Source organism: Trichechus manatus, unplaced genomic scaffold (assembly GCF_000243295.1).
Source record: "Trichechus manatus latirostris isolate Lorelei unplaced genomic scaffold, TriManLat1.0 scaffold00214, whole genome shotgun sequence".
NCBI lineage: Eukaryota > Metazoa > Chordata > Mammalia > Sirenia > Trichechidae > Trichechus > Trichechus manatus.
The window spans coordinates 3,208,443-3,220,774 of record NW_004444150.1 but is presented as its reverse complement, the minus strand read 5'-3'; the positions used below and the strand labels follow the sequence as shown (position 1 = coordinate 3,220,774).

The following is a 12,332-nucleotide window of genomic DNA, read 5'->3' as shown; positions in this document are numbered from 1 at the left end:
GGTAGTATCAGGTGTGGGTAAGAAGATGCAGAGACCCTAAAGCAGTCCAGGTGTGGGTAAGAAGGAAGTGAGAGGGACAGCTGGCAGCCCAGATTTAGATCATGAGTAGGTGGGGAGGGTCAGATTTGGGTAATGAGTAGGTAGGAGGGGCCGGATTTGAGTAAGTAGGTGGGAGGGGTCAGATTTGAGTAATGAGTAGGTGGGAGGGGTCGGGTGTCCCAGTTTGAAGTGAGGAGCAGGGGTCCAACCAGAATGGACGGGTTGGAAACCCTGGAAGGCAGCCCTGGTCTTGGAAGTGAGAAGGGATGAGAACCCAGAAGAAAGCCGGGTGTGTCTTAACAAGGAGGTGGAGGGCTTCAGAGCAGCCCAGGTGCTGGCAATGCCAGGGACAGGGTAAAGTGCCCCATGAACTCTTCCATAGCCATCTGCTTTCTTTCTGCCTGGCCTATCGATTCCTAAGGGACATGTTATAAAATCTCCAATTTTGTGGTTTTGCCCTTGTAGATGGGTCAGTCTTTGCTAAGTAGACTGTGAAGCTGTTATTGGTGCAAATGTTTGGAACGGTTCTACTTTCCAAGTGAATGGAACCTCAGTGATCATCTCTCTAGAGGCGCCTCATTCCTTAGAGTTGACTTTGTCCTACAGGATGGCTTCCTTCGGGTCAGCAACACATGGTTTCTTTCCTCCTGTGGCTTTCCAACAGTCTCTGTAGTTTAGGTGACACACGCTGACCTTAGCTGGACTGTTCTAAATTCAGTTACAATTTAACTGGAGACTTTGGTTTAAAAAAAATTAACAGGTGTAGTGGGATATGTCATGGATTGAATTGTGTCCCCAAAAAATATCTGTCATCTTGGCTGGGTCATGATTCCCAGTATCGTATGATTGTGTACCATTTTGTAATGTGATGTGATTTCCTTATGTGTTGTAAACTCTATCACTATGATGTGATAATTAGTGGCAGTTATACTGATGAGGTCTACAAGACTGAAGAGTGTTTTAAGCCAATTTCTTTTGAGACATAAAAGAGAGAAGTGAGCAGAGACACAGGGACCTCATACCACCAAGAAAGCAGTACCGGGAGCAGAGCGCATCCTTTGGACCCAAGGTTCCTGGGCCGAGAATATCCTAGTCCAGGGGAAGACTGATGACAAGGACCTTCCTCCAGAGCTAACAGAGAAAGCAAGCCTTCCCCTGGAACGGATGCCCTAAATTTGGACTTCTAGTCTACCTGACTGTGAGAAAATAAACTTCTCATTGTTAAAGCCATCCACTTGTGGTATTTGTTACAGCAGCACTAGATGACTAAAACAGGCTATAATTCACACACCATCAAACGCACTTAGTCAAGTTGCATTCATCTTGATCGCCCAGAGACTTAGATTTAATTCCGCATCTTATTTTATACCTTTCATTCACCTCACTTTTTCTGTTTTATTCTCTCCTTCTGATTTTCCTTTCTCCTAGTCTAATATACACTGCTTCTATCTTTTAGTGGTTACCTTAGAATCTTTACTATGCATCTCTGCTGCCATTGAGCAGGTTGCAACTCCTAGTGATCCTACAGGACAGAGAACTGAGCCATAGGGTTTCCAAGGAGTGGCTGGTGGATTCTAACTGCCGACCTTCTGGTTAGCAGCTGAGCTCTTAACTGCTGCGCCACCAGGACTCCTTATTGTGCGTATTTAACTTAAATTCTAATCTTTAGCCTTCTTAAAAAGAACCTTACACTATCTCAGTTAAAATCACCACCCTAACTTACATGCTATATTTGCCGGGTATTTTACATTTATCTGGATTTTTTAAGCCTGCATCTTACAAAAGCACTGTTTCATACCAGCACTGATCAACAGAACTTCCTGTGATACAGGAATGTTCTGTATCTGGGCTGTCCAATACCACAGCCACCGCCACGTGGGGCTGCTGACGACATGAAGCGTGGCTAACGCACCCAAGGACTGAATTTTTAACTTAAATAGCCACACGTGCCTACAAACCCCAAAATCTGTTGCGCCGTCGAGTCAATTCTGAATCCTAGTGACCCTGTAAGACAGAGTAGAACCGCCCCAGAGGGTTTCCAAGGCTGTAATCTTTCCAGAAGCGGATTGCTACATCTTTACCTCCCAGAGCGGCTGGTGGGTTAGCAGCCGAAGGCTTAACCACCGCACCACAGGGCTCCTTCACATGTGGTTAGTGGCGCCACAGTGAAGAGCAGGTTCATCCAATCAGCCTTCGTGTGGATTTAAAACGTGTCTCTTCCCTCCTTTCTGGAATCAGTTTCCTTCTTAAAGTTCATATTCTCAAGAGCTAGATGAAATGACAACATTTTCAGCAAGCAAACATTAACCGTCAACCACCAACCAACACTCACTAAAGGGAAAACCATCTGCAAGGCATGGAAGTCTAGATGGCTTACTTTCCTCGGCACTTCACCTCACTTTTCGGGCTTCAGCGTGGCTGCTAGGAGCTCCGCTCCCAAGGCACCGTCTACTCCCGGGCTACCTGTAACTTCCGCCTTCTCGCCCTGCAGACGGTCTCATCAGATGTGGCCTTTTTAATCCCGTCTGGAATTTGTGGGAGGTTGCATTAGCCTCATTCCTCCAGGAGACAAGCTGGGAGGGAGTGCAGAGCGTGAGGGGTTTATGGGGGGATGGGGGCAACCCGAGAGAGGTAAGGGGAGGAGACAGCCTCAGTGCAGAGCTGCTGGTGGCCGCCAGGGGAGTCCAGCACAGCAGGGTGCTCAGGCCCAGCACCCCCAGGGCTCTGGCGTTGGCTCAAAGGCTGAGGCGCTCCTGCAGGTGCCAATGGCTGGGGCCTAACTGCTCCCCTCGGGGCCCACCAGCAGGGCCTTTCCTGAGGGGGACTCACAAGGTGACCCGGTGGCTGCCGTGGGCACCCTGCCTCTGAGTCTGGCCTCTCTTTCACCCAACCTAGCACGTTCTCAGCCCAGTCACTCTAACTTAAACAAGTAAACTCTGTGAAGTACTTGGTGCAGCCCTCCCAGACACGGTTCTGAGCGCATCTAGACCGCGGCAATGCCAAACACAGAAGTCTGTTTACTCTGTGCCTTCTCAGTTATGCAGTGGGGGACTGTCTGCCCGTTTTATTTAAAAAAAAGAACAAAACGAGACAGAGAAGGGAGCTCATTTCTGTGCACTGCTCAGAGGCCCTGCTTCTTCCCTCCAGGACAGCTGAGCACACATGCTGACGCCAGTCGCCCATCCTCCCCGGACAGCGTCCATCACATCCCTGAGCTCAGGCTGCAAGAGTTGGCTCCGCCCCTCCCAGGCGATGTCTGGGCTGACAACACGGTCAGCAAGGCCTGTCCCCTCTGCTCCCAGGCCCTGTGTACATGAGAAAGGGGGCAAGGCCAGTGCCTTGCCTCCCCCCAGACACCTGATCCTTGCCCAGGAGCCCCCTTCCTGACCCTGCCAACTTTTAGACGGCTTTCTGGGGCCAAAAGGATCTGGGCCTGTTTTCAAGGATGACACGGCACACGAGTCTCCTTCATGCACGTGGTCTCCCTGCGTCCACAGCCACTTGGAAAACGAGCACTTTGTGTCCATTTCACACTGGGAACCTGCAGTCTAGGGGGTGGGGGTGGGGGGAACCTGTCCAGGGTCACACGGCAACTTGACAGTGTCCTGGAGCCTCAGAACATGGAGAGCAGCCGTGGTGGGGAAGGAGGCTGGGTCCAGGGACTTCTGTCAGGGTCCTCAGACCAGGCCGGCCCGCTCCAGGTCCTGCGGCAGGATCCGGCCCTTCTTGCGGGCCTTCTCCATGCGCCGCTCAGCCTTGGCCACCTTCTTCTTGCGCAGGTTCTGCCGCCGCTTGTCCTGCCGCTGCTGCATCTTCTCGACAACATGCGCCGTGCGCTTCTCCCACTTACGCTTCCGCTGCGCCCGCCGCTTCTCCTTGCGCTTGAGGGCCTCCTGCAGCAGCGGCTCGCTGTCGCGGATCTTCACACCCTCCGCCTTGTACAGCAGGTTGGTCCACTGCATCTTGGCCTCCAGCGCCTGCGCCTGCCCCGTGTCCCGCTCCCGCAGCTCCTCCAGCCGCGCCTGCCGCGCCTGCAGCCGCTCCAGCAGCTGCCGGTAGTTCCTGCCCGTCAGGGGCGTCAGCTTGCCTTTCACCTGCTGCCTCTTCTCCTTCTGCCGCTGCGCCTTGCTGGCCGGCTCCTCCTCGCCCACCTCCACCTGGGGGAGAAGCCGCCATGGTCAGTGGGTTACAGCACCACACCCCCTCACAGGCACACGGCCAGGGGCCTGACCCCACAGGGTTCGAGACCGCCGGAGCCCCCTCTCACCTTATTAAAGATCAGCCCTGTCTGCTCCTGCGGCTCCGGGCAGGGCGCCACGGGGGCTGGCTCAGTAGCCACCTCGGTCTTCCCGGCCTTAGCTGCCTTCTCCTTTGCTCTCAGCTCCTTTCGCTTCCTCTTTTTCCGGTCTCGCTCCTGCTTCCTCCGGCGCCTCTTCTCCAGAGTGGCGGGGGACAGCTCCTTGGTGCTGCCCTGGGGGCCAGAAGGGGCCTCACTCTCAGTTCCACCACGCCCAGGGGCCCCAGTCCAGTACACTGGTAAAGGTAGACTCAGGGCAGACAGGCAGGCAAGGCAAACCTTGCGCGGGGCAAGAGCCCCACTGAACGTCCCCAATAAGAGGGCCTAATTCCGAAATGCACACGACTTGCAGAAAGACAGGATCCTGAGCAGGAAGCTGGCACAGAGGCTCTACCCTGCTCTGGGCACTTCACAGATACAGCTTTCACGGAACTTTCCAAGCAACCCAGTGAGGGCAGCCCCCTACGTCATCGCGTAGATGAGGGAAGTCAAGGGGCTTCGCCAGGCCCCCCAGCCGGTAAGGGGGAAGACCAGGAATCAGCGTCGGGTTTGAACACCCTGAGCACTTTTGTCCTGGTCACTGCACTGCTTGTGACACGTGCTGTCACTGTCCCCGACTGTGTCTACAGGCTAGCTGCCAGGAAGAGCACTCTGGCCCCGCAGTGACCTCAACTGCACTGTAGGACAGCAGGGCCCAGAACCACGGTCTCCTTCTAGAAGCCAGCCACCAGGTCCTGAAGACGGGCAGCAGGCTGGTCCCAGGAGGGCGAGAAGTTGGGGGGCCGTCCCCCACACGGCAAGGCTGCACCACTTGCAGCAGAGCTGTGGCTGCCTCAGTTCTGTCAGCTCAGGTGGCCACCTATCTCAGGGGCCCACTGTGACACGGGGGTCGACAGACGCACAAGAAGTGCCCGGCCCAGTGAGAGCATCCAGCAAAGGCAGCTTCCCCGAAAGGAGGCTGGCTTCTCTCCGAGGGCTGCCGGAGGGGAGGAGCAGCGGCATGTGAACAGCCAGGAGAAGGCCAGTGACTTTTGGGACCGAGGTTCCCCCAAGGAGAAGACGAGAACTACCACTGACCTCTTCCAGAACAGACCCACAACCCCTCCGCCAGCCTGCGGTTTTACTGCCATGCTGGTCAGGCCCGCAGAGGGCAGGGAAGTGTCTTCTCCTCAGGCAGGGCAGGGGCACTCCAGCTAGCCCGCCCCTCCTGGCACCCCAGGGAGCCTCTCCTCACCTACCTGGCCCCGCGCCTCCTGTATCTTCTCGTGCAGCCGCTGCCGCAGGACATCCAGGGCAAAGAAAGAGTCAGGTTCTGGGGTCGGGCGTTCTGCGAGGGGAGCAGACAGCAGCACTGAAAAATGACCCGATCCCCAACTTTTCCCTGAATCTCTACTCACACACCCCCTTGTGGCCACTCACAGATCTGCAGGGGCAATTCCAGCCCATTCTATGATCCCTATGGCATGCTCCAGGGACAGGTAATTAGCTCACTGCCTCCAGAGGCAGGTCACTGCAGTATAACAAAGTGCTTTCTCTGGTGCAAGCCGAACCCACCTCCAATTTCTTCCAACTTCTGCACCGGAGCCCCACAGTCTGCCCTCACAACACCCCTTCTGAGACTCGAGGGCAGCAACGTTGTTCCTCTGAGGCCTCGGTTGCACGCCCTGGCCCTGTGGTCCCCAAGCCGCTCACCTGCAGGGGCCACGGTGGAGGCCTCCCCCTCTTCAGTCGTCACTGATTCCTTGGCCCCAGAAGCTGCTGGAGACTTCTCCACAGACTTGGCCTTGTGCTCCGCAGCCTTCTCTCTCTGCTCCTGGAATTTCTTCTGTGTTTTCTTCCTTTTCTTTTTGGAGGGCCCAGCAGCTTTCGAGTTTTCAGTTTGGCCAGCTGAAATACAAAATGCGCAAGAGCTGCCATCCCAATCTCTGTGACTCGCTCAGAAGGCAGGAGGGTCTCGTGGAGGCTTTGGCCCCAAACAACGCAGAGCACCACGATGGAGGATCCAGAGACACGGACCCGCAGAGCTCAGAACGACGGCTCTCCCAGAACGCAGGATGGCCACTCATAGCAAACACCTTAGACCCGTGCACCCCCGGCCTGGCAGTTGTGCTGGTGGGAACTCAGTGTGGTATGAGCAGGGGTTTGGCTTCAAGGATGTTCATCATGACACTGCTTCGGCGAAAAACTGAACAAACCTGAGTGCTCCCCAAAACCAAAAAAATACCAAACCCACTGCCGTTGAGTCGATTCCAACTCGTAGTGACCCTACAGGACAGAGTAGAACTGCCCCATAGGGTTTCCAAGAAGCAGTTGGTGGATTCGAACTGCCAACCTTCTGATTAGCAGCCATAGCTCTTAACCACTGTGCCACCAGGGTTCCAGGACAGGTTATGCTACCAGGACAAACTACTACACGGCCATTAGAAACAACTGTAGTCTTTCACTTCGCGACTGGGAAGGTGCTTGCATTTTAAAGGAAAAAAAAGGGATATGTAGAGTAGAATCAAACTCTTTTCATAACTGAAACTTGTATGAAAAACAAAAGGGGCTAGAAAGACACAGACCAAAATTATAATTATAAAATGACAAAAATGACTTGAGCTTTCTAAATTTTTATAAAGAACTATATTCCTCACATAAAATGAAAAGTAGGGTTTTTTTTTAATCAAATCAAAACGAGTTTCCCAGCAGACCCTCCTGCTCTCCTCTCCTCTGGGGCCCAGCTCTTTAAGGACCCCTCCCCGCCCCCCAGGTCAGCTCCTTCCTGAGTAACCCAGTACCCCCCCGCCCCGGTGTGTAAGCTGCCCCGGCAGAAACCCTCAGCTTGCTTGCTTCTCCGCACATAGCACCAGCCTGAGAAGGTTTTTTTTTTTTTTTTTGACTGATTGATCATCACACGTAACCGTCTTCCCACCCAAAACGGAGAGTTGGCCAAGCTCGTTCACTACCGGGGTCACCTCTCCGAAGATCGGCAAGGCTTCCGCGATGGGCGGACGGAGCTAAACCCCTCGTTTCGGGCTGATGCCCATAACAAGGGGGACGGCAGTAGCTTTAAACACCACTTACATTTTCTTCTAGCGTTTTGCTGATTTGTTTCACGCTTTTACCTGTTTAATCCACCTGAAAGCTACCCCGGAGTGTGATGTGTGGTAAACACCGACCTCGGCCGCGAGAGAGGAGGGGTGGAACTTCCCCGCGAAACCCCCAGCCCCAATATCGCGAAGGTACGCGCCGGAGACGGCGCCTCACCCCACTTGCGCTTCTGCGGCTCCGCGCTGGGCTGGGCGCAGATTTTCCTGGCCAGGTTCTGCAGGTAGGAGTCTTTGGCGAGCAGAGAAGCCATGGCTGGAGCTCGGGTGTCCGGGCCCTGGCAGCAGGGCGGGCGGTGCTCGCTCGAGGTGCTGTTCAGGAAGACAGGGGTGCTGCGGAACGGAGGACGGGGCGGGGGTCGTGGGGTCCCGGGCCACCTCGCCCTCCCCGACGATCAGAGGGGAAAGGCCGAGGCCTGGGCGCGGCGCCCTGAGCAGTCCTCGCCACACACACCGACCCCGGGGCGACCCGCACGTCCGCCGGGCTGCGACCGGAAATCACCACGTGCGCAAGCACCGCCAGCCGAGCGCCGAGACCCCAGCCCCGCGGCGCTCGATTAGCCAGGCCTGGCTCCGTTTGGATTTCGGAACGGGGCGGAGCGCAGAGCATTGTGGGCCGTGGGCGGGGGCGAGAGGTAGCTTCTTCCTGGTCTGCACGGCCGCGGGCCGGGTCGGGGAGGGGGCGAGGGGCGGTTCTAGGATCTGGCTCGAGGCCGGCGCGAGGCCGCTGAAGCTTCTGCCCCGAGGCGGGGGTGGTGGCGATTCTACCGCACCCATCGAGTCCCGACCTCTGCGCCCGGTCTCCCCCGGCCCTGCACATGCTTTCACGCCCTTATCCCCACTCGCAGCATACTCCCCCGGACACAGGAGGCGCGCAATAAATAGGGCTGAATGAATGAATAAATGGGCAGTAATTAAGCTCTTTGGGGTCCTCAGATCCCAAATGGAAGCGGACGAAACCGCGTTATTCAAAAAGAATTGAGCGCCTAGGCTGTGCCAGCCCCTGTTCCAAGCCCACGGGATACAGCAGTGAAAAAACACACACACAAATCTGTGTCCTCTTGAATCTTGTATTTTAGTGGCATCGACTGAAAATACGTATATGATGTCTCGGGCGGTGGGGAGAGGAGCCCTGGTGGTGTTGGGATTAAGAGCTCGGCTGCTAACGTCGCTGCAGTTCGCCACCGGCCGCTCCGTGGAAACCCTAATGGGCGGTTCTACTCTGCCCTATAGGGTCGCTGAGAGTCGGAATCGACTCAATGGCAACGGGTTTTGAGGATGGGGAGTGCTCACGAAGGAGAAGGGAAGGGACAAGAGGTGTTGGGAGGGAGGGAGCTGGATCCTCACGGAAGACCTGGAGGGAAGGTGGCTTGTTCTGGAAAATACACTTGGTTCTTCCTAAGAACTCACCGAGAGGGGCGAGAAGGGGCGTGTTCACTAGCGGAAGCTGGGGAACACCACACTCCAGCTCCTTAACACATCAGTTACAGGCTTTTGTTACACAACCCCGGAGCCCCTTGGTTGCCAGGAGCTCGGAAGGGAGGAGGCTGTGATACTCCACAGGAGAGGGAAGGGGGAACTGGCAGTCATCACTAGAACTTCAAAAGACTACTTGAGAAGGCTGCTAATAAGATACATTAAGAATTAACTTGCTTCCTGAACCTCTGCCGTGAGATGATGTGTTCTGGGGAGGCTGGTTTCATCATCATCTTCCTCCTACGGTAGTTTAAATCCACAGTTTAACCTCTATCTACACAACACAGCCTTCAGTATGGATTACACCTCAACATAAAGGAAAAAAAAAATCCTCACAACTGGACCAATAAGCAACATCATGATAAACGGAGAAAAGATTGAAATTGTCAAGGATTTCATTTTACTTGGATCCACAGTCAACACCCATGGAAACAGCAGTCAAGAAATCAAAAGACGAGTTGCAGTGGGCAAATCTGCTGCAAGACATCTCTTTAAAGTGTTGAAAAGCGAAGATGTCACATTGAAGACTAAGGTGCACCTGACCCACGCCGTGGTGTTTTCAGTTGCCTCATATACATGCAAAAGCTGGGCGATGAATAAGGAAGACCGAAGAAGAATTGATGCCTTTGAATTGTGGTGTTGGCGAAGAGTATTGAATATACCATGGACCGTCAAAAGAACGAACAAACCTGTCTTGGCAGAAATACAACCAAAATGTCCTTAGAAGCAAGGATGGCGAACTACAACTCACGTACTTTGGACACATTATCAGGAGGGATCAGTCCCTGGAGAAGGACATTATACTTGGTAAAGCAGAGCATCAGCGAAAAAGAGGAAGCCCTCAATGAGATGGATTGACACAGTGGGTGCAACAGTGCGCTCAAGCATAACAATGATTGTGAGGATGGTGCAGGACCCAGCGGTGTTTCGTTCTGTTGCATGTGGGGTCACTATGAGTCCGAATGGACTTGACAGCACCTAACAACAACAACACAGAACAATCATTGAGCCACAGACAAGTCCTTCCAGGAACTGTCATTTAAACCATCAAAGCAAGAGACACTGAAGGGATAGGGATGGGGCAAAGGACGACAGGGATGCTGGGTCCTCTGGCAGTGGGTTCTCAGTTCACGTGCAAGTCAGCTTATTTGTCCTGCATCTCCAGCTCCAGGTAGGTCTTCGCTGAGGTCTTCACGGGCAGTGGTAGATGCCACGAGAGGTGGCCACAGGGCAGGGAGAGAAAACCCAAATGTCCTCTTCTGAGTTGGTGAGTCCGGAGTGCAGATCTTGTTCATGAGCCTACCTACTTTTAGTTACCGGTAAGAAGCTAAATAAAATCTGGTCCTGTTTACAAACCTGGCAATTAAAGATACAACTCTGAAGATACTACTACCTGTTGCTATTGAATGGATTCTGACTCACAGCAATCCTAGAGGTCAGAGTAGAATTGCCCCATAGGGTTTCCAAGGCTGTAATCTTTACAGAAGCAGATTGCCACATCTTTCTCCCACTGAGCAGCTGGTGGGTTTGAATCACCAACCTTTCAGTTAGCAGCTGAGTGCATAACTGCTGCACCACCAGGGCTACGATTAAATTCTGTTTGTGCCCGTAACTTTAATTTGCCATCAGAAAATTCAACAGTAAAATACATATTTTTTTGTGTGTGTGCTTTAGGTGAAAGTTTACAGTTCTAGTTAATTTCTCATACAAAAATTTATACACGTATTGTTTTGTGACATTAGTTGCAATCCTCCACAATGTGACAGCACACTCCCTCTTTCCACCCTGAGTTCCCTGTGTCCATTCTGCCTGTTCCTGTCCCTTCCTGCCTTCTCACCCTGTCCTCCGTCAGGAGCCACCCATTTGGTCTCCGTAGCTGATTGAACTAAGAAGCACTGACCTAACAAGTAGTATTTTTTGTTTTATAGTCCTGTCTGATCTTTGTCTGAAGAGTGGGCTTCTGGAATGGTTTCAGCTCTGGGTTAACAGTGCATCCGGGGGGCATAGTTTTGGAGTACCTCCAGTCTCTGTCAGAGCATTAAGTCTGGTCCTTTTACGTGAATTAGAGTTCTGTTCCACACCTTTCTCCTGTTCTGTCTGGGCCTCTCTGTTGTGTTCCCTGTCAGGGCGGTCACTGGTGGTAGCCGGGCACCATCTAGTTCTTCTGGTCTCAGGCTGATGGAGTCTCTGGTTCATGTGGTCCTTTAGTCTCGGGCTAATATTTTCCTAGTGTCTTTGGTGTTCATTCTCCTTTGCTCCAAGTCGGATGGGACCAATTGATGCATCTTAGATGGCTGCTTGCAAGCTTTTAAGGCCCCAGGTGCCACTCAGCAAAGTGGGATGCAGAACATCTTCTTAATGAACTTTGTTATGCCAATAGACCTACATGTCCCCGGAAACTATGGTCCCCAGGCCCCAGCCCCAGCTACTCTATCCCTCAAATTGGATGTGTCCAGGAAACTTCTTAGCTTTTGCTTTGGTCCAGTTGTACTGACTTCCCCTGTATTGTGTGTTGTCCTTCCCTTCACCCAAGTTGATCCTTGTCTACTATCTAGTTACTGAATCCCCCTCCCCCCCTTCTCCACCCCTGTAACCATCAAAGGATGCTTTTTTCTTCGACAGTAATTTGTTCATCTTTTCTAGAATGCCTTATGATTTCTTTTTGTGTATCATTTTGGATTCATGGCTTTTCAGAGATCAGAGTACAGTATTTCAATGAACTATAGCCATTAGTTTCCTTTTGAGGCTAGAACTGGCCCGTCTTTGGCTGGTGGGAGTTGCGTCTCAGTTGACTCCTGTGCTGCTTCGTCACAACTCCACTAACTTGGAACGCTTCCGTGCTTTGTGGCACGAGGTATGCCAGGCTTATCGTGTGCTTCCCTGCCCGACATGAAATCAGCCCTTCCTGCTAGGAAACCTGATTCCTTTTTGGTGAAAAACTTACGTTAGAAAATAGTACCTGGGTGCTAGGGAGCTTCATGGGGGTGACATTGCTTCTAGGCCATTTCAGGGGACAGAGTTAGAAAAATAATGTATATATTTATGTATTTTTTTAATTGAAAAGTGAGAATTTATATTTGTATTTTCAATTCTAATAATGTTTCTACTTATTTTTCATTCTATAATTGTAAACCCTTTTCTTATACTGAATACCATGATTCCAAAAAATAATAATTACTTGTTTCCTTTCTTTAAAAATACAAAAAAATAGTCCCAGGATAACAAGTAGGAACACTAACATGGCCTGTAAGACTGAGTGAAGCTCAAGGTTTTCTGTGCCCCCCGGCAGTGGCATGTGATGAGCTGATCTTCCCTCTCCCAGAAGCCCTGCAGGCAGTGTCAAGGAACCCATCTTCCAGCTTATCAGTGGGGAAGCGACTTCCCAAGGGACCCCGGAACCAGGATAGAGCCAGGGTTGGGTCCCCGGTTCC

The 12,332-nt window shown here is 52.6% G+C and overlaps 1 protein-coding gene across 1 annotated transcript; it reads right to left on the bottom strand.

Moving 5' to 3' along the window:
* Positions 1-3,716: 3,716 nt before the first annotated feature.
* SURF6 (surfeit 6) lies at positions 3,717-7,756 on the bottom strand. Its single transcript, XM_004388678.2, has 5 exons — positions 7,586-7,756; positions 6,029-6,223; positions 5,575-5,663; positions 4,307-4,510; positions 3,717-4,196 (listed from the first exon to the last, which is right to left on the bottom strand). The coding sequence occupies exons 1-5, from the start codon at positions 7,677-7,679 to the stop codon at positions 3,717-3,719; spliced, it is 1,062 nt and encodes a 353-aa protein (XP_004388735.1). The 5' UTR covers positions 7,680-7,756.
* Positions 7,757-12,332: the final 4,576 nt, after the last annotated feature.

Coding starts and splice junctions, on each gene's coding strand:
- SURF6 (XM_004388678.2), bottom strand. CDS start 7,679: ATGGCTTCTCTGCTCGCCAAAGACTCCTACCTGCAGAACCTGGCCAGG. Junction 4,511..5,574: donor TACAGGAGGCGCGGGGCCAG/GTAGGTGAGGAG, acceptor TCTGGCCCCCAG/GGCAGCACCAAGGAGCTGTC. Junction 4,197..4,306: donor CAGGGCTGATCTTTAATAAG/GTGAGAGGGGGC, acceptor CTTCTCCCCCAG/GTGGAGGTGGGCGAGGAGGA.